Source organism: Loxodonta africana, chromosome 2 (genome assembly GCF_030014295.1).
Source record: "Loxodonta africana isolate mLoxAfr1 chromosome 2, mLoxAfr1.hap2, whole genome shotgun sequence".
Classification (NCBI taxonomy): Eukaryota; Metazoa; Chordata; class Mammalia; order Proboscidea; family Elephantidae; genus Loxodonta; species Loxodonta africana.
This window is the reverse complement of record NC_087343.1, coordinates 164,441,112-164,463,326: the sequence shown is the minus strand read 5'-3', so window position 1 is coordinate 164,463,326 and position 22,215 is coordinate 164,441,112. Positions and strand designations below refer to the sequence as shown.

The following is a 22,215-nucleotide window of genomic DNA, read 5'->3' as shown; positions in this document are numbered from 1 at the left end:
CAATTATGGTGTCGTCATGGTTATAAAGTCTGGCTCAGGAGGCAGGCAGACTGGGATGAATCCAATGCAGCTACTGAGAAGGCAAATGACTTAACTTCACCAAGCCTCTGTTCTCCCCCATTTTATATTCCCCTGTACAATGGGGGAAGTGATCACCTGCCTCACAGGGTTGTGATGATGATTCAATGATCCAATACAGGGAATAGAGGACTTAGACCCCAGCTTGGCATGCAGCGGGGCTCAGCTCTGACCAGAAGGCATAGACACCACAGTTCTTCCGAGCCCTCACTTTATAGAGGCTTGGCAAGGGCGCAAAAGCTGCCCAAGATCACAAAGAATGAGGCGCAGATCCAGGACAAGACCCAGGATCCAAAGAGGTTTGGCGGGTGAGGGGACTTCTTTGCATGAGCAGATGGTGGAGGACATACCTGGAAGAGCTCAGAGTCATCGGGGCTGTACTGGCTGGGTTCTGTCTCGGAGTTCTCTGGGCACCATTGCAGCTCCCCGAAGCAGGTGGCCGAGTCGAAGTCACTGGCATCCAGCTGGGAGAGGTCGAGCTCTGGAAAGTCGGCGCAGAGTTGCTCTTCCCCAGACCCTCCACCCTGAGGAGACAGGAAGGAAGAAAGCAGGTCGGAGCTGAGCATAGCTAGACCCAACAGGGACCCCTCAATTACAATGCTATGAGCAGGGATTCTCAGCTGCCCTTGGCCAAGGTCTGATTTTGCAGCTCAACCAAGAAATGTAAAGGCCTGCCCTGCCCCTCTTCCCTTTAGTCATGCTGCAATTGTTGAGTCTACCAAGTTCTAGGAGCTAAGCCAGGCCCTGGTAATACAAATCCTGCTATTACTTTCTCTCTCTTCCTCTGCACTCCTATACATCCCTCAAAGCCCTGCCATATGGTACTTCTTTTCTCTCACCAGAACTCTTTTGTTGAAAAGTCTACTAGAGGCTGTACACAGAGCTACTATTTTACATAATTGCCTCCACCTAAAAGGGTGTTTCTTGAAGGCAACAATCCCTCTACGTTAATAATCAAACAACAACTAAAAAAAAAAAGGCAATAATAACTGCTGACATTATTGAGCAGTTAGTATGCTCTGGAGAAGCACTGGCCCATGTTCTCAGGAATTTCCCAGGAATGTTCACTGAAGTGCCATCTGTAATGGCTACAATGTGGAGGACCACTGATCAGTGAGGCTATGGGTAAATAAAACTACATCTTAGTTGAAGTCCAGGATATCACAGAATACTGTGGCACTCTTGAAAAGAATGAGCCGGATCTCTATGTTCTCCAAGACATGCTCAATGAAAAACCAACTTGTAGAATATCAGCATGTAGAACCTTACCCGACACGTGTAAAGACGCTGAAACAAAATCAAACTACACATTTCTCTATGTACAATAATACATATGCAAATGCACAGGAAAAGGTCTGGAAGGTTATACATCCCCCTGACAGTGGTGATAAAGTGAGGGGGTGGGCCAGGTGGAAGGGAGTCCTAGGGCAATCTGGTAATAGTATCATCTGATTCAGTGGTTCTCAAAGTGAGGTCCCAGGACCAGCAGCATCACTGGAGAACTTGTCAGAAATGCAAATTCTCAGGCCCCACCTCAGACCTACTGACTCAGAGGTGACCACTGTCTCACTCTGAACTCCCAAGTTTAACAGCCACCAACAGAAGCGTTGCCCAGCAGATCTTCAGGGGTAGTCTGGGCTCGGAAGATGACACAGAAACAGACCACTGTAGAATAAAGGTTAGCCCTGGGCTCTGGCAGACCTGAATTATATATAATCCTCACTCACCAGCTGTGAGACCTTGGGCAAGTTTCTTCACCTCTCTGAGGCTCAAATGTCTCATCTGTGAAATGGGAACAACAATCTTGGCCTTGTATGATCACTGTGAAGATTACATAAAAGGGTAGGTAATGGGATAGCCTGGCTTAGTTAGTACTCAATAAGTGTCAGCTAATGGTAACAAACAACAATGAACAACTGTGCTTCATGAGAGAAAAACCAAAAACACCAAACCTGTTGCCATCGAGTCAATTCTGACTCATAGCGACCCTACAGGTCAGAGTAGAACTGCCCCATAGGGTTTCCAAGAAGCAGCTCATGGATTTGAACTGTTGACCTTAGAGGGGCGGAAACCAGGGCTTCCAACCTGTTCATTCAGGTTCAAAACCCCTGCTGGGAATTCGCATTTCTAACAAATCCCCAGGCAATGCTAACGCTGCTGGTTAGGGACCAATTCTGAGAACCACTAGTAGAGCAGTGGGTCTCAAAATTTATTATACATAAGAAGCACCAGACGATCTTGTTAAAACGTAGATTCAGATTCAGTATATCTGGGGTGGGAATGCAAATTCTCAGCAGGAGCTCTGACCTGAAGGAACCACTTTGAAGCCCTGGTGAAAACTGCCTTAGAGAACAAAAAAAAAAAAAAAAAAAAAGGCTTATGTGACACAAAAGAAATAGATTTTGCCCAGGCCTTTTCCTTAATTGTTCCCACTTACTAGGCCTCATAAATTATGAATAAATGTATATTATTAGCTCAACTTGACACAGGAAAAAGGCTTTTATCCAAATTTGGGTCAAATGTCTTAATTGGAGTTTTGCAGGAATCCTGCATGCAGCATTTCTCTCAGTGGCTGGTCCCCACTCCCAGGCTAGGCCCGGTCTCTGTCCCCAAGGATAGTCCTCTACTACCCCTGCTCACAGTTACCTGCCCTCCATCTGCCCAGAGACACTGAGCACCAGGTACTCTGATAAGGCACTGTGCTGGGTGCAGGCATGACACAGACAAAACCTCTGCCCTCTTGGAGCTAACACGTGGAGGGGCAACACCACATTAAACAAATCACCACGCAGATAAATTATGTGATTCTAAATTGTGACTGAAGCATTGATGGTTCAGTGCAAATTCTTGCCTTCCATGCAGGGGACCTGGGTTCGATTCCTGGCCAATGCACGTCATGCACAGCTACCACCCATTTGTCAATGGAGGCCTGGATATGTTGCTATGACGTTGAGCAGGCTTCAGTGGAGCTTCTGGACTAAGACAGACCAGGAAGAAAGGCCTGGTAATTTACTTCTCAAAATTGGCAACAAAAGCCCTATGAATCACAACAGTCCTAATGGCAGCCGATCATGGGGATGGGCATAGGACCAGGCAGTGTTTCATCCCATTGTGCATGGGGCTGCCATGAGTCAGGCAGAAGATTTCCATAAACACACTTCTGAACCTGGTTGGGGAGTCTGCAGGTGAGAGAGATGCGGGCACTGCCATAAGCTCTGGGTCTCCAAGGTAACCCCATCCCCTAACCAAGCCCCTGACTGTTATCTCTCTCTCTCAGCCCCACATGCCCAATACCCTATTGCTCACCACCACTACTCACCTGCCACCACCCCAAGGAACACTCAGGTGGATTCTCTCAGCTGTCTCTTGGGAGCTTTTTTCGCCTTCCTGTCCAATCAGACTGTGGGGATACAGCTGTTTTTGCCTGTTCTAAATGGACAATTGGTTTGTTAATAGTTTTTGGTGATTATGAGTAAGTCTACGCTATTCATGTGTAAGTCTTTGTGTAGACACATGCTTTGGTCCCTGGGTGGTACAAATGGTTTACACTCAACTACTAACCTAAAGGTTGGTGGTTAGAACCCACCCAGGAGCACCACGGAAGAAAGGTCTGGCGATCTGCTTCCATAAAGATTACACCCAAGAAAATCCTATGGGGTTGCCATGGGTTGGAATCACCTCCACAGCAATGGATTTTGGGTTTTGTTGTTGCTGTTGTTGTTGGATAAATACCTAGGAGCAGAATTCCTAGGTCATCTAATAAGTGTGTGTGTAAGTTTATATAAAGTACAAAATTGCTCTCCAAAGTGGATGTGCCATTTTATACCACTCCCATCAGCCATATAAGTTTCGCTCGCTCCACGTCCTCACCAACACTTGGCATTGTCAGTCATTTTAATTTTAGCCTTTCTAGTGAGCACATTCAAGCACATTACTATGAGCCAGCACAGTGATAGGTGCTGATATACAGTCCCTTCTTCTGTGATTTGACATCATAATGGGGGAAGCAAACCAACAAGTAAGAAAATGCATTAGTCTTTCATTACACATTGTGTTGATGCTATGAAGGAAACACACCAGCTGTCATGGATTGAATTGTGTCCCCCCCGCAAAATATGTATCAATGTGGCTAGTCTATGATTCCCAGTATTGTGAGATTGTCCACCATTATGTCATCTGATGTGATTTTCCTGTGTGTTGTAAATTTTCTATGATGTCGATGAGATGGGATTATGGGCAGTTGGTTAATGAGGCAGGACTCAATCTACCAGATTGGGTTGTGTCTTGAGCCAGTCTCCTTTGAGATATAAAAGAGAGAAGTGAGCAGAGAGACATGGGGACCTCATATCACCAAGCAAGAAGCACCGGGAGCATAGCTTGTCCTTTGGACCCAGGGTCCTGTGCTGAGAAGCTCCTTGACCAGGGGAAGATTGATAACAAGGGACTTCCCCCAGAGCCCACAGAGACAGACTTTCCCTGTAGCTGGTGCCCTGAATTTGGACTTCTAGCCTCCCAGACTGTGAGAGAATAAATTTTGCTTTAGTAAAGCTACCCACTTGTGGTATTTCTTTTATAGCAGCATTAGATAACCAAGACACCAGCGCACTGGTAGAGGACAACAAAGGGGACCTATCTTAAAAGGGGGTGTCAAGAAAGGCTTCCTGGAGGAGCTAACACCTAAGTCGAGACCCAAAGGAGGAAAAGTTAGGTGAGCAAAGAGGCGGGAAAGAGCGTTCTAGGCAGAGGGACCCGCGAAGGCCAAGACCCAATCCTAGAACATTCAAGGCACCCACCAGAGGTCAGTGAGGCTGCAGTTTGGGGAGTGCCGGGGTGGGATCAGATAACATCAGAGGGGTAAGTGGAAGCTAGATCAGGTAGGGATTCCAAAGGGTTTGGATTTTACTCCAAGTGTGATGGGGTAGGAGCACAGAAGCAGGGAGATGAAGTTAGGCAGTTGTAGCCACCCAGGAGAGGGGCGATGGCGGGGCTGGGGACATCTGCTCTGATACCACCAGGGTCCTGAGAAGTGGCGGGGTGGGGGGCCCAAAAGCAGAGACACAGGGTGCTGGGCAGCTGGGGCCTCCCTGGCCTGCAAGGTCCCTGGTGATCAGCTCTCTGGGAGCTCTTCCCACATGTTCCTGAGCCATTACTCGTGCTCTGAGCCACCTCTGTAGGACTTGCTTCTTGGGGCTTAGAAGTAACGTTTAAATCAGAGTCTCAGAGTCCCAGGCTACCCAGGACCCAGCAGCCCTGAGAGGTCACCCAGATGAGTCACTGTGGGCAATTTGGGGGTAAAAGGCCCCTTCAAGAACCAGAGATATGCCTATGGACACTTGCCACCAAAATGCATGTGTGCACAGGAAATTCGTACTTTATTTCTAGGCCTTCCTAGACCCAGCTTAAGAACTCCCGATCTAGTGGGTCTACCTCCTTCACTTCATAGGTGTAGAAGCTGAGGCCCAAGGACAGTAGTGGATTTGTCCAGGGTCATCTAGTGAGTGTCCTGCCCACAAAACCATGCCACCTCCTTTACTAAACACCCATAAAATGGCCATGACTATTACGCTTATTGATTACCTATAGCAGCCTGACATACTCAGAGCGTATCCAAGACATAAAAATAAAGAAACCTCGGCCTCATGGCCTTGTCAATTAGGCCTAAGACCATTTTCTCGCTAAAAACCATTAGGCAGTGCATTAATACTCATTTCTCTGGCCGTCTCCATATTTAGACAGGCTTTTGAGGGAGTGTTGCAGGTGACCCAGTTCTCTTTGAAAGGTCTGAATTGAGGCCTTCTTGTTCTGTACCAGCCTCCTTCCTTAGGCCCCACCAATGGAGCCAGGAAGTCACACCACAGAACTAATAGCCACCACTTACTGAGCACTTACTATATGCCAGGGACCATGCTAAGTGCCTTATATGCATCCTCTCATTAGATTCTTGTAGCCCATGGGTGGTACAAACAGTTAACACGCTTGGCTACTAGCCAAAAGGTTGGGTCTTTGAGTTCACCCAGAGGCACCTTGGAAGAAAGGCCTGGAGATCTACTTCCAAAAGGAAATCAGCCATTGAAAACCCTATGGAACAGACTTCTACATGTGGGGTTGCGGTGAGTCAGAGTCGACTTGACGGCAATTAAAAAAAAAGAACTAGATTCCTAAAACAACCCTGCGGACTAGGCAGTACTGTCTCCATGTTAGCAACCAGGAAACGCAACTTGACTGAGTCACTTGCACAGAGTCCCAGAAAGGTGGAGCTGGATTCAAACCCAAGTCTCACTCTCTCCCTACAAAACCTTTGCTCTTAACCTTCATCCATCATTCTGCTTCTTAAAGTGGGAAGGAACACCCAAGACCGCTTATTCCGGTCATCTCACTTAAAGATGGAGACATGGAGCTCAGACAAGGGCTGGGAAAGGCCCAAGTTACATGGGAAGTTGGTGGCTGAACAAGGACAGGGGTGAGGCTGAACATGCTGCGCCGTGCACCTGGCTGCGTGTGGACAAGCCTCCTCCAGGCCCTCGCCACACATCTGCTCACATCCCACCACCAGCCCACCCTCTGTTGCCCTGCCTATGGCACCCACTCCCCTAGCACCAGCACACACAGCCCTTCTCTGCAAGGCTGTGGCTGTCCACAGCCAGGGAGATAAATGTCTCTGGCAGTGGATTAATGGGGTTTCGTCCAGACTCACCTAAGTGGCTTCATTGGAAGCCTGTGTATCTGGTTGGAAATCGATTCTCTGCTTAAGAAAGAATGCATCTTCAGGAAAAATTGGTGGCTCCACTTTCCCGGGTACAATCAGCAAATCACCTAGCTTAATGCCTGGCCCAGGGCAGATTCTCAGAGTTACTGAGTGGATGGAAGTGGAGGGGGTGGGGGCATGATGGGATAGAGCTTGGACTCTGGGCCCGTCCAGTAGTTGCTATGTGTTCTTCAGTGGGTCACCTTCCCTCCTGGTTCTCATATGTCCCTCTGTAACAGAGAACACAAAACTAGACAGACTTTATGGGGCTTTCCTGTTCATGCATTTGGTAAAATTCTGTACTTACATAGTTTCTGAGATGCTGTGTTTGCGTCGACTTTGGGGAAAGATTAGGTAGAATTTGGGATATACTGAAGACGTGAAAGATTGAATTAATGAATGAATCTACTGAGAGGGAGACAAAGGTGCAGAGAGGACTGTCTTGAAATGGGAAGAGGCCTGGATGAGGGGGACAGAAGGGTTAGGCCCTGGTTTTGCCACTAACACTAATTCTTTGGGGTAAGGATGTAACTTTTGGAGCCTCAGTTTTATTAAAAAAATGGGGCTAATAAAAGGACCCTAACTCACGGTGTTCTTGTAAAGATAAAGTAACATAAGTTGGGTGCCTCGCACATGTCAGGCTCATGAATGGTGGTCAAGGGTGTAGCACTTCATGGTTCCCAAGGGATATTCCCTACTAGTTTCATTGGCACCTTTCCGAGATGCAGGAGGTAGTCAGTGATTAGTGCCCCCATTAGACTGATGGGAAAACTAAGGCTGTAAGAATCCTAGGGTGGTGCGAATAGTTAATGTGCCTGGGTGTTAGCAAAAAGATTCAAGTCCATCTAGAGGCACCTCGGAATAAAGGCTTCGTCATGTACTTCGAAAAAATTAGCCACCGAAAATTGTTTGGAGCACAGTTCTACTCTGACATACGTGGGCCACTATAGCTAAGAGTCAACACAACAGCAACTGTTTTTTGGGAAGGCCAAAGCTTCTGAGCTTGGCTTCTGACCCATATCCTCAGTCCTAAACACGCGGGGTCTCCCAAGCCTGTTTTCCCTCAACCTTGACCAGCCACTCGATCCCAGTGCTATCATGGCTCCTGGTTTCTGTTGTTAGAAACATCGTGTCCTGCCAACCCAGCCACACTCTCTCTCTCTGGGCCTGCCTGGGATGATGGAGGGTCAGGGCCACCACCCAGGCCAGACTTTCCTCCTGCCACCGCCACCTTGAGCACCTAAATACTGCTCTACCCCAGCTTGGCACCTCCTCCTCTCAGAAGAAGTTGTACTTGACAGTCTGAAACAAAAGTTTTCCCTTTTAAACTGCTGTCAGGAATGCCCAGACCTGCCACGAGATCTGCTCGGATGGCAGGTACATGGCACTAAGGTTGGTCATAATTACCTTCCCTCCTCTCTAACCATGGCAGAGGCCACCACTCTACTTCCTGATGAGCCTCAAGTCTTCTCAACACGGAGCTTAATTTAAGCAGCTGCTACGAATCACTCAGAACTCCCGGTCTACACTTATGCTTCTACATCTCCATTTGCCTTCTAGGCAGGAAGTGAGGTAAGTACACATGAGGTTCCCACAAAGCCATTTCATTTTACAGATGTTTTCTTCTCTTCTCATCCTACATCTGTTACTTGGCTTGCCTCTCACTCATGCCTCTTCCTTTGGGGATCTTCCCTTGGGGATGCCACTCCTCTCCTACACCCAGGTGGTCCAGGACCCCAGAGGGGAGCACAGCCTGGCCAATTAACTTGCTTCATCCAGGAGCCACAACAACTGGTCAACCAGTTCAGGGTGGGTCGGCGTGAACACCAAGAATTTGCTGGATGGGGGCGCTCCGCCGGTCAAATTTAACTCTGGAGAGGCTGGTGGCCATCATTCTCTCCACTTAGGAAAAGTCTGCCTGCAAATGAAGCCAGCTCAGGAAATGCAGAGCCAAGCAATGGAGAGAGATGGATTCCCGATAAAATAATTTAAACGCTTAGATCCAGCTGTGCCTGAAGCCAGTCTATTCTGCACTCTGCAGTTTGTGAGCTAATAAATTCCCTTTCTAGATTATGTGCCAGTTGGAGTTTCTGTCACCTATCAGTGGGAAATGTCCTGACTAATTCATCTCTCTAACATTAAAAAAAAAAAAAAAAATCCCATTTCCCAATCTTTTCCAAATTAGTATAAAACTCCTAAGGAGGCTTCTAGGAGAATAGTAGGAAGAATAACTGCTCTTAGTCCCCATAGAAACACTTGTAGCCTCATCTGAAATAAGACTGAGAAGCCACAAACACAAAGCTAAGCTGCAGAAAAAGTAGAAATGAAGAGAGATACCTCTACACCAATGTTTATCGCAGCAGCACTCTTCATACTAGTGAAAAGGCGGCAACAGCCTAATGTCCCTCAACAGAAGAATGGATACACCAAATACAGTACAGACATACAATGGAATATTACTCAGCCATAAAGAGAAATCAAGTCCTGATACATGCTACCACATGGGTGGACCTTGAAAATATGCTGAGTGAAACAAGTCAGTCAAAAAAGGACAAATACTGTATGATCTCACTTATATGAAATATCCAGAACCGGCAAATACATAGAGACAAAAATTTATTAGTCGTTACCAGAGGTGGGAGGTAGGAGAAAGGGGAAAAGTATCACTTAGGGGACACTGAGTTTCTGTTAAAGAAAAAGAAACCCTGTTGCCATGGAGTCGATTCCAATTCATGGTGAGGAGAGAGTAGAACTGCCCCATAGGGTATCGAAGGAGCGGCTGATGGACTCGAATTGCTGACCTTTTGGTTAGCAGTGAAGCTCTTAACCACGGCGCCACCAGGGCTCTGAGTTTCTGTTAAAGGTACTGGAAAAATTTGGAAATGGGTAGTGGCAATGATTGTACAGCATGATGAATGTAATTAATGTCACTGAACCATACATGTAAAAAACACTGAAACGGCAAATGTTTTGTTATATATATTTTTATCACAATTAAAAAATAATTAATAAATAGACAAAGTGGAGGGGCTTTGGGCCCAGTGAAAGATCAGCCTAAAATTACAGAACACCACTGAAAAGTTCTCTCACTAAAACACTCAAGGCCGAACACCTCACCCTGGCATTCAAGGCCCTATCTATGTGGAAACATCTGGCCCTGGGCTTGCAGAGCACAATCTCAGTGATGTTCAGACCTTCAGAGCTGGGCCCCAAGCCCCAGCCAAGCAGTTGCCTGGTCAGGGCTTAGTATACGGTGACCCAACAGAAGGTCACCAGGTCTGGCAAGAGTGGGTTCTCTAGCCCAGAGAGCAAGACAAAGTCTGGTGCCCGGTCCAGGCTACAAGGCCTGGCCTGACCCAGTCAACTGGGAAGGAGTTACCAGTGACCTTGGGAAGGAAGCTTTGCGTGGTAGCCAATAGGATGAAGGAGGCTAGCGTTCCTGGCGCTGCAATGCTCTAAATCGGTCCTGGGACATCTACCTCAGAAAGTGAGAGAGAATTCGACTCGTAATTTGTTGAACTTCTTGTCATTTGGGGGAGGGGGGAAGAGGTAGGAGGGTTTCTGTTACTTGCAGGGTCCCTTGGTGGTGCAAATGGTTTGTGCTCAACTACTAACATTTAGGTTGGCAGTTTAAACCCACCCAGCAGTGGCACGGAAGAAAAGCCTGGAGATCTGTTTCTGTAAAGCTTACAGCCAAGAAAACCCTACGGAGCAGTTCTACTCTGTCACATGGTGTCGCCATGAGTCAGAATCGACTCAACAGCAACGGGTCTTGTTTTGTTTTTTGTTACTTGCAGACAAATCTAATCCTAACCAGGCCCTCTCAAGCCTTTGGCACAAAAGAAGCTCCCTTAGCCCACTAGCCAGGTTAATGAGACCTCTCCACCTCCTCCCATCACGATGCCCAATGCCCAAGGCGGCACCACAGCACCCTAGCTGGACTGCTCTGCCCTGAGTTGTCCGCAGGTTCTGGCCCTCCCAACTCAGTTGTCTACCAGGAGTCAGTTGTATTTTCTCCCAAACCTGCTTGTTCCTATGATTACAAAATTAAATGGCCCATAAACCGATAAACTATGAGAACAAAAGAAGAAATATAGAGAAAAACTAAGTTGAATGCTGTGGAAGGATTCGATAAAGTCAAGTTGACTTAAAAAAAAAAAAAACCTGCTGTCAAATTATGTGTGGGTGAGACAACGGTGAAAGACAAGAAATTCGCAAGAATCTAGAAGGATATGCACTCAGGTTGCTTGACAAGAGTCTAAGGTTTTTTTTTTCTTCTTTCTCCTAGCCCTGTGGAGGATGGTGGCTAGTAGATTCATGTCGGAGTTTTTATGAGTTTTTTTAAAATTGTACTTTAGATGAAGGTTTACAGAGCAAATTAGTTTAAGAGTCTAAGTTCTTGATTCAATTAATAAATCCTCAAACTGGAAATTGGAGTCCTGGTACTATGGGTGTTGTGGTCTATGCAGAAAAAACTACTTGGAATTTCAACCACAGTACCAGAAACAAATAGTCCTATAGCAAAAATGAATGCATATGTCATATGTCTTCATTAAGAAATAACATTGTTATATATTGTTTTATGGTTTTGTATTTTAATCGGCTTTTTTCAAGGAACAGCCTCCCCTTCACCCGCTCACCCCCAGCTCATCAGAGTGGCCGTGGTGGTTCAGTGGTGGAATTTTTGCCTTCCATGCGTACAATGCTGTCAGGAAGGAAGGATCAGTCCCTGGAGAAGGACACCCTGCTTCGTAAAGTAGAGGGTCAGTGAAAAAGAGGAAGACCCTCAATGAGATAGATTGACACAGTGACTGCAACAATGGGCTCAAGCATAACAATGATTGTGGGCAAGGCACAGGACTGGGCAGTGTTTCATTCTGAGTGAGGTACGTAGGGTCGCTATGCGTCAGAACCGACTCGACAGCACTCAACAACAACAACAACGTGGGAGACCTCGGTTAGATTCCCAGCCAATGCAGCCCACGTGAAGCCACCTCCCGTGAAGGCTTACATATGTTGCTATGATGCTGAATCGGTCTCAGCAGAGCTTCTAGAATAAGATGGACTAGAAAGAAAGGCCTGGCAATCTACTTTTAAAAATCAGCCAATGAAAACTCTATGGATCACGATAGTCTGATCCCATTGTGCATGGGGTCACTAACAACAACAAACAACACTTATACTTGGATTCCAGCCTCCATAGCACTGGAAATAATGCCTTACAATAAACCTGTTGCCACTGCGTCGATTCTGACTCATAGCGACCCTACGGGACGGAAGAGAACTGCCTCATAGGGTTTCCAAGGAGCAGCTGAGGATTCAAACTGCCGACCTTTTCGTTAGTAGCCTGAGCACTTAACCACTGCGCCACCAGGGCCCCATGCCTTACAATAGACGGTTGTAAAGCAGAACCAGAGGTTTGGGCACTAGAAGCATCTTTATAAACACTTTTTGAGGCTAATCCCATATTTTACAGATGAGGAAATTGAGGCTCAGAGAGAGGGAACGAGGAGTTATCCAAGACCCAGCAGCCCAGTTCTTGGCAGAGCCAGGACACAAGCTGGGATCTCCGCCGTCCCTTTCCAAAATGACAGGCTACTTCCTCAACAGCTGTGGCCCATACACCAAAAATTCTTAGTTAGATCTTTCCCTCTTTAAAAGGCAAGGGGAAGACAGAGCTGAGAGTCTCCTGGGGCAGGTATTATCACCCTTACTAACCTCCTTTCCCACTCTCTGTGGCCTTCAAGCAGCCCCTTATCCATGGAGATCTGTGAAGTCTCTTGTTGCTTGCTCGATGAGATGACCTGGGGTGGGGCAGCTCTTGGCTGTCCTGGTTCCTAGAGCCCAAACTCCTCTCCCCTGGCACCTAGGCCCCAGAGGGTGCCATCATCTATACCCTCCTCCCCTCATCTGCAGCAGCAGGGACCCTGGCATCTGTCAGGAGCTGGTCTTGGCAGGTACCCGGCTGCCTGACATCCAGAAAGACTGTCTTTTTTTTTTTGGAAACAATAAAAGGTTGAAGTATCTTCTGTGACAGGAGAGCAAGGTATTTCAGAGGCAGCAATACACCCATTATGTTTGCCTGCAATTGCAGTCAATTTTATGCACTTGAATTCAAGGCCCTCTTGAATCCAAATGAAAGCAGCAGTGAAATCTCTTTGCAAACTGCAAAGTGATGTACAGGTATACGTTTTTAAGATTCGCTGAGGCAGACCTGGCCCTGGCTCTTAACTTGCCACTTCCAGGGAGTCAGCCTGTTCACATCTCCAGAGACCAGCCTCCCTCATGGAGCTGCAGTGTAGCTTGAGTTTCCACCTCAGGGCCTCTGTGCTGGCAGCTCCCTCTGCTTAGAATGCCTTCTTTCTCCTCATCGACTCATGACTGGTTGGTTCCTTCTTACCATCCCCACCTCAGATTAAATATCACTCCTCAGGTAAATACTCTCTGGTGTTTTACCCATTATTAAATTTGTCTACTTGCTTATTGTTGCCAAACCAAAGGGAGCCCTGGTGATGCAACAGTTAAGCACTCGGCTGCTAACTGAAAGGTTGGTGGTTTGAGCCCACCAGTGGCTCCTTGAGAGAAAGAACTGGCGATCTGCTCATGTAAAGATAACCACCTAGAAAACCCTATGGGGCAGTTTTACTGTGTCACATGGGGTTGCTATGAGTCCAAGTTAACTCAATGACGCCCAATGACAACAATGTTGTTGCCACCCCCAACTAGTAGCTCCATGAATAGGGCCTGTGTTTCTTATTTCCTGCTCTATCCCCAGTGACTAGCATGACACCTGGCACATAATAGGTGCTCAATAAAGATGTGTTCAATAACTTGGAAAAGGAGGGTGAGAATGGCTGCACAACTTGAAGAATGTAATCAACACCACTGAACTGCACATGAAGAAATTGTTGAATTGGTATATGTTCTGCTGTGTATATTCTCAACAACAACAACAACAACAAAATGTGTTCAATAAATAAGGTAATAAATGTGGAAGTACCTTATAAACTGTAAAGGGCAGTGCACACAAGCAAGAGAACACAACATGTGAATTTTTTCCACACAGTCTCAAAGACAAGGCCGACTGGCTAGCAATCTCAGTTACCAGATAATGATTTCTAGTTTTATCAAACTCTGCGGAGGCAAAACCACTGAGAGCTCATTTTCTTTCCTGGTTCCAGGCCCCTCTGCGAGGTCAAGAATGAAGATATATGATCACAAAAACCACCTGACATCAACACTCACCATTTCATCACATCAGTTCTACCGAGAACAACATTTTATCAGTCACTGAAGGGCAGGCACAAAAATAGACTGCGGGGATCAAATGCCACCCTCAGCTGCTCTCTTGACACTCAGAGGAGTGGTTGAAAGGCCTTGGTATATGAGGACCTCCAGGCCTGGGGCTCCGGGGGTCCCTGGGAGGAGGGCAGCCATCTGTCCCCAGCACTGCACAGACGGGTAGGTGAAGTCAGGGCCCTGACTAGGGGGGAGACAACAGGGCTACTCTACACAGGTACCAAAAAATTCAGTAATCAAGATAAATCATATTTTAATGTGCTATTTAAAATATATATAAAATTAATGCAAGAACACCCATGATGAATAAAATATCAAAATTAAAAAATAAAGACAAGATCAGTAGTCCTGATTTTTCCTTTTTCCTCAGGACCCTGCATGGCTTTGCACACGGCACTGTTACTGAGCCTGGAGCCCTGGTGGCACAGTGGTTAAAAGCTCAGCGGCTACCCAAAAGGTTTGAATCCACCAGCCACTCCCAGGTTTGAAACCCTATGGGGCGGTTCTACTTCGTCCTGTAGGGTTGCTGTGAGTCAGAATCGACTCGATGGCAATGAGGATGGGGGTACTGAGTCTGCCTTTATTTAAAATTTTGATATTTTGTTCAGCATGAATTTTTTGCATTTTTTTTTTAAACATTGCATTAAAATATGATTTATCTTGGTTACTGAGTGTTTTGACAAACTCCCCCGCCACACACACACCTAAATTTTGCACCTGAGGCAAGTGCTCCCTTGTCTCACCTGAGTCCCAGCCCTGAGTGGAGAAGAAATGGTGGAAGAGTTACTGTATGTGAAGGTAACTAGAATGAGATCAGGTCATGTTCTGGGTCATGTCACTCTGTGGGGCCGCAGTTTCCACATCTCTATAATGGGGCTGTTAACCTTCCTGTTGATGTGGAACTGTCCCAGCCCTGGCCACTGAGATATTTTGGATGGGAAAGCGTTTGTCCCTGTGCAAGGCAATGTTATGAAATTTGTCTTAAAGGCAGTGAATACCCCAACATTATGGTGGGGGGTATTCCATTTTTAGGTGAGTTGCAAAAAACTTGTTTTATTTATAGTGAAAGGGGTTTGTTAAATGAATAGCTTTTGCTTAAAAAATGAGAGAGACCAGAGTGGACCCCTGGTTCTCCCTGTAACCAGGGCCTCCTTTTGAAGCCCACTCACATTTGGCTGTCTTTCCTGAATGGGAAGGGGGCCAGAGCGGTACAGCTAGCCCTAGGAAAGGAGCCCATCCCACACCGCTGACAGGGCGACCACCATAGCCATTCCAATCAAGTTGGGGCAATGTGAACAGGCAGGTGCTTTCCCTCCTTGCCACATTTTGTGGGTTTTTTAAAACCTGAGTACGCTGAGGAGTGGGGGCACTGGCATGTGTCGCCACCCTCATGGGTAGGTGGCTTAAAAACACCCTGCACACTCCATCTGGAGGTGTTCTCTGGGATCCTATGGTGTCCAGGTTCTTTGGTTCTGTTTATGTGTCTCCTGCCCTGGCTGGTGGGAAGGACTGAGGGGGCTGGGCCAGGACTCAGCTGAGAAGCCCTTTTGCAGGTTCCACTGTTATAAATAACCCTGCGGGCACAAAGAGGGTCCTGGCAGGAGAGTGAAGGTCAAGCAGCCCCTTTCTGGCATATAAGGAAATGTCATGCTCCACGAGCCAGCGAGGTGCCAGCTCACATCTTCAGCCCAGCACTGCCCAGGGTAGATCATGGCCTTGCTGCTGTGCCAGGGAGTCCATGGGGGGCAGCACCCCCACCCAGGACAGGCAGCCCTAGGTGGCAGGCTCCTGGGGGTTCTGAGAAGGGAGGGGAATGTTGGGTGGGTAGGGGGCTGTGGGTAGCTGAGGATCCCCTCTTCCCAGCAGGCTGGTGGGGAGGGGCTGCAGTCAGCTACCTAAAAACCCAGGCCAGGGCTCAGCCACCAACACACCAGCCTTAGCTTGTCAGCCAACACACGGCCTGACCAAGGGAGAGATGACTCAGCAATGCTCAACTGCCCCTGCTGCTGCACAGTGTGGGAGCCGGGAGTGGCCTGACAGCCCATCTGGTCCTGTGGTTCCCATGCTGGGCTCCCTGGGGAACCCCCTTCCTGATCTCTGCCCCTCCAGCCCCACCAGGGAGGGCCCTGGGCTTTGAAGCGGGAGGAATTACGTGAGAGTTAATAAGGCTATCCATTTTTATTAACCAAAAACCATATAGTGGCAACTCATCACACTCCTATTTAACTGAGTGAATTCAACAGTATGTGCTTGGACAAAAACCAGATAAATAAAAAGCTAAATTTCTATTTCTTTCTTACATATTAGAAATACAGTGACATTATATTTTACATATGAACTCTCTATTTTTATACACACGTACACTATCCATACACACTATTTCACAGGCAATTTAAGGGCTTTTCAAGATTAACTTGACTCCATTCAAATGACCATAGACCTAAACCCCAGAGTAAGAAGTCTCTCCCAAAGTATGTGGTGTCCACTACTCAGACCTTCTCGGTGGCATGCGAGAACCCAGCAAGGTGGGTATTCCCTTATTTTACAGATGAAGAAGTTGAGGCTCAGGGAGGTAACATGACTTTACTGAACTAGAATTTGAATACAGGCCTAAGCCTGAAACTATTTTCTGCTACACTCTGTGGGGAAAAGTTCTCTTCTTTACTCTCTGCCCGTTTATCTATGAGACTTTGAAATAATGGGGAGGGAAAAAGTTCTGAACACACTGTTAGTACCTTTCAGAGTCTTCACCGGTTCCGGAAGCCCAATTAACGAATCACTAGTCCACACCCATGGTGGAGAAGGGCAAGACTTAAAGGATGGCAGGGGCACCTCCACTATCACCAAGGAACTGAAGGCAGAGCTGAGACTAGGGTTGGTCCTTATTCTCCTGCTTAAAACCCTTCCCTGACTTCTCACTGCCCTCAGCACAAATCCAAAGTCCTCGCCAGGCCTGGGCAGCAGGCCCCTGCCTCCCCTCCCACCACCTCCTGTGCTCTCCCCGCACTGCAGACACAGGAACATCTTTCTTCTCACGGAACAAACCCTCCTGGCTTGGGCTCTCCACCTAGGCCACTTCTCCAGCTCCTGGGCCACCACCCCAGCACTGCAGTAGTCACGGCACTGCGGTCGCAGTGAGAGGCCTTCCCGGCCACTCCACCCATGCATCACTGTTGAGGATGCTGCTGTGTTTTAGCCACAGCATAAATCATATGTCTCCCCTCTGGAATATAAGCAGCAGGTGAGCAGGGGCCTGGGCTTGTCCTGTTGAGTCCCACTCCCTCAAAAGTGCCTGGCACAGAGCAGGTGCTCATGTCACCTTTGTGTGTGGGGGGGGTGGGGTGGGGGGGGAGGCAGAGGCATCTCTTTCCCACTATTCTGATGCCCTGTAAGAAACCACCAAGTTTTCCCCACACTCACCCCCCTTTACAGGGTGGGGGTGGGGGGTGGTTTCCTTCCGTGTCCTTTTATTCCCTTATGGAAACTCCTGCTTTTCATTTTCCAGTGGGTCAGATGATGAGAAACCCAGATCCACGGACTCCCAGATAAAGCTGGTGGGAAACAGATTCTTTTTGGCCCCAGCAGGCCCTCCCCAGTCATATGATCAGTGAGAGCCAGAGGAGAAGGGCAGCCAAGTAGGCCTGTTACCAGGCCTGCTTACCAGACCCCTCAACCCCGAGGCATGGGCTTGCCTTCAGCCACAGGTAAACCACCTCATGGGGAAGTGTGTCCAATGGATCACACATTTCCATTCCCTTTTTTCAAATCATAGGGATGGTCCCTGAGAGCTGTAATGCTATAGGCTCTCCTGCCAAGGCCAGTCTATGTCTTATGCACTAATGGTGTATACCAGGCCCTGAACTATGAAAGGGAACCAATCAGACAGGACTTGATTATCACCCCAGTCTGATGGGAAATGGGCAGGAATGAAGTTCTCAAATACACAGCAGTGAGATCTTTAGGGGAGTGCTGTCCCCGCCAATAAAAGCACACCAGTGTGTAAGTGCCACCTGAACCCACTTCCCTGCAGGGTAGTCTACCCCACCATACTAGGAATGGGGGCTTGGAGACTCATGAAAATTCTTTATCCTATAAACTAGACATTGTCTGAGTTGATCTTCACAACATGGCAGGGGTTAAGCCGTTTTTCAGATGAAGAAGCTGAGGTTCAGAGAGGGGAAGTTATTTTCCCCAAGTTGCACAGCAACTTAAAGAAAGAACCAGGACTAGAGCCTTAAGGTCTCTGATTCCTTGTTGAACCTTCCTTCCCAGATTCAAGTAATAATACAGAGCACTGGATTGGGAGTCACAACTCTGAATTCTCCGTGTTATTGGCATGGGAACTTGGATGAGTCCCTTTACTTCTCTGAGCCTCAGTTTCCCCATATTCTAACACTGGCCATCTTTGGACACCATGGTCAGTCAGCTGGGGCCCTAGGACATGTAGGGTCAGCATATAACATCCTGGACAAGGCGGGAAAGCCTCAAGTGCCCCTTCAGCAATCTTACCAAGGGGAAAGTGGTAGAGGAGGTGAGCTTTGAGGATGGGACATCATGGTGGTGTGTGCCTGCACTGGCATCACGGAGGACACGTGGGAGACCTGCCAGCTCCTCACTACTCACAGTGTGGTCCACGAACCAGCAGATCAGTCTCACGTGGAGCTTGTTGGACATGCACACCTCAAGCCGAACTCCAGACCTCCCGAGTCAGAATCTGCATCCTAAGAAGATCCCCAGGTGATTCATACGCATGGTCAAATTTGGGACGCAAGAATTTTAAAATCAGGTGTTGGACATTAGCATGTGACCTTGGGCTCCACACTTAAATCTCACGAGCCTTAGTTTCCCCATCTGTAGACATAATGAGGTGTACACCACCCAAGATGGCTGTGAGGGTTACATACACTCGCGTATACCAAGAGCCAAGCCCAGCACCCGGCAGGTGACAGCTCCCTAAATCGCCAGTTTCTTTTTCTTCTGAAAAGCAAGAAGGAAGAAGGCCTCTGTTTCCATTCCAGATCCTGCCTGCACATCTGGGAGGCGAGGGAAAGACCCCCATGGGGCAGCAACAGATGGGGATAGGGTGGGAGCAGAGAGAAAGGAAGAGAAGAGAGGAAATAAAGAAGCAAAAGAAAAACAAGCATTGGAATCCCCAGGAGGCAGGCGACATGTGAAACCCAGAGACAGCCATTTCAGCTCACATCCTAATGGAGGGAATCATGTGCTGCCTGAAGCCAGCAGGCCAGGAGGGACAGAGGAATGAGGGCCCCATGGTGTGTCACCTCAGGCCAAGTGTGACAATGCCTTTCCAGCACAGCTCTGAACCGGTTCCTTGTGGCCAGGGTGGACATGACACTGAGGGTCACCGGAGCAACCAGGGAGAAGCTGGGATTGTGGGCCAGGCCCTGAGGATGGTCAAACTTGCCTGGAGGACACTGAACAAGGCAACTGTCACCCAGAGGAACTGGACAGTCAGGGGCTGAGCTGCGTGAACTTGCCGAGTGATTTAACCTCTTTGAGCCTCAGGAAAATGGGGGTAATAATAGTCCCAACCACCCCTTAAAGGCCCTTACGAGGAATAAATGAGAAGTGCTTTGTGTAGTGTCTAGTGCATAGTAAGTACTCAAAAGACAATGACCATGATTGTGATTGTTACACAGGAATCCTGAAGCAACTGCTGGAACAGCTGCAGCTTCTCTGGGCTGCTGGGCCTGCCTGCACCGTCTTCATCATCCTGTCACTGGGTTAACCATTCAAGCTCTGAGATGGACGCATCCACACTACCATCAACTTGTACCTTAATGGCAGTCATGACCTCCTGCCTGCACCCTAGCCCTCTCCAGTCTGCTGGACACAGCATCTACAGCCATCTTCTCAAGGTGCAAATCAGACCCTACTGGCCCCATTTAATATTCTGGCTGACTCCCATTACTCTCAGATAAAGACCAAAATCTGTCCTGTGGCCTGTAAGGCCCTGCATAGTCTAGCTCCTGCCTATGTCTCCAGTCTCACTTTATAGCATTAACCCATTAACCCACCCCATCCCACCTCTTAGCCCTGTTGGTCTTTGTCATGGATTGAATTGTGTCCCCCCAAAATACGTGTCAACTTGGTTAGGCCATGTGTGGCTGTCTTCCATTTTGTGATTTTCCTATGTGTTATAAATCATAATCTCTACCTGTGGTTAAAAGGATTAGGGTGGGAATGTAACACCCTTGCTCAGGCCACATCCCTGATCCAATGTAAAGGGAGTTTGCCTGGGGTGTGGCCAGCACCACCTTTTGTCTTACAAGAGATAAAAGGAAAGGGAAGCAAGCAGAAAGTGGGGACCTCATACCACCAAGAAAGCAGCGCTGGGAGCAGAGTACATCCTTTGGACCCAAGGTTCCCATGCTGAGATGCTCCCAGACCAAGGGAAGACTGATGACAAGGACCTTCCTCCAGAGCCGACAAAGAAAGTCTTCCCCTGGAGCCAGTGCCCTGAATTCGGACTTCTAGCCTACTAGACTGTGAGAGAATAAATTTCTCTTTGTTAAGGCCATCCACTTGTGGTATTTCTGTTATAGTAGCGCTAGATGACTAAGACGAAGTCTTCCTTCTGCCTTTGGCCCTCTTGGACCTTCACATGAGCTCTTCCCTCTGCCTGGAACACCCTTCCACACAGAGATGCTTTGCCTGGTTATCTTCTATACATTCCCCACTCTTTACTTCCTTGGGGAAGTTTCACTGAGCCCTGCAGACCACATGAAAAAAAAAAAAAAATGAAGACCCCCATTATTCCCTCTCACAGCCTTGGCTGGTCCCGAGCCTTCCAGAACATATCACAGGTGGTAATTAAACAGTTGTTTGCATGGGTATTTTATTAATGCTCAGCACTGTATCCCCAAGGCTTGGCACACAGTAAGTGCTCAATAAATACGCAAGGAGTGAATGAATGACCCCATCCCTGGGATGCCTCACTCACTTTGTCCTACAAGGCCATGCCCCTGCCCCCTCCCCTTCATCCTCTCGGCCTGACTCCTCCACACATGGGGCAAGCCCCTGAAGCTGACTGGTTCTCAGCCGACATCCATGACCTGCAGGCGTGACGCCAGAGATCCAAACGTTTCTAGATCTGATTTTCTTGAAAGCAGCTTTGGGCCACGGCCAGGGGAGGCGTTGCGCCGCCATCCTTGGCGGCAAACGCTGATGAAGCTGTCTGGACCAGCTGAGCCGAGATCAGGACATGCCAAGATTTAAAAGCATCCGGAACCCATTTATTTATTGTTGTTCTTGCACTTCCAGGCTATTTTGAGCCTCTGATCGATCGGTTGCCCCTCTTCCCTCCAAATATCATTCCTGAAACACCCAGCATGCACCTGGCCCTACCTGTCACACAAGGGCCCCCAGCCACCCAACCACAGCAGCAAAAACAGGGTGGCTGTTCTCGTTTACCTGGTGCCTCTCTGAGCAAAAGTGCTTTTGCTAAAAGTAATCAGTGGTCCCAAAGGGTATTATTAGCTCCATTAAAGAGATGTGGAAATTGAAACTTTGCATAAAAAAACTTGCCGTGGGTCACATAGGTAGAATTGGGATTTGACCCCAGATCTTCTGAATCCAAAGGCCAGGCTCCTAACCATTAAGCAATACTGCCTCCACTCATTCTCAAGCCAAAATTGCCCATATATACTGTGAGTTTTCTTATCTAAGCTCTTGCTGACACCTTTTCAGCCACTGCAATGACCACAAATGTTCTCAGACCACTGGTCAAGAACTCTCCCCCTCCATGTGGCCTGTTATAGGAAGATTGCCAAGATGGACTAGCAAGTGAAAAGAGAAAGTTAATATTGTATGGCCCTGTTTGTTTTTTTTTTTTTTTTCGAATGATGGATGCATGGATGGATGGTTCGCATATCCATAGAATATTGCTAGATGGATAACAAGAAAAAAATTAAGAGCTTGAGGGAACAGGAATAAGGAATTAATAGGGGCTAGCGGGAAGTCAGAGCCCTGGTGGCACAGTGGTTAAGAGCTCAGCTGCTAACCAAAAAGTCAGCAGTTCAAATCTACCAGCAGCTCCTTGGAAACCCTATGAGGCAGTTCTACTCTGTCCT

The 22,215-nt window shown here is 47.8% G+C and overlaps 1 protein-coding gene across 3 annotated transcripts in view; it reads right to left on the bottom strand.

Annotated features, from left to right (window-relative positions):
- The window catches only part of PPARGC1B (PPARG coactivator 1 beta), a 155,862-nt gene that overhangs the window by 65,811 nt on the left and 67,836 nt on the right, over positions 1-22,215 (bottom strand). For all 3 annotated transcript variants that reach the window (XM_064278095.1, XM_064278089.1, XM_023550585.2), the window contains exon 2: positions 429-602. In XM_064278095.1, coding sequence (XP_064134165.1) covers positions 429-602 — 174 coding nt within the window. The remainder of the gene's footprint in view (positions 1-428; positions 603-22,215) is intronic.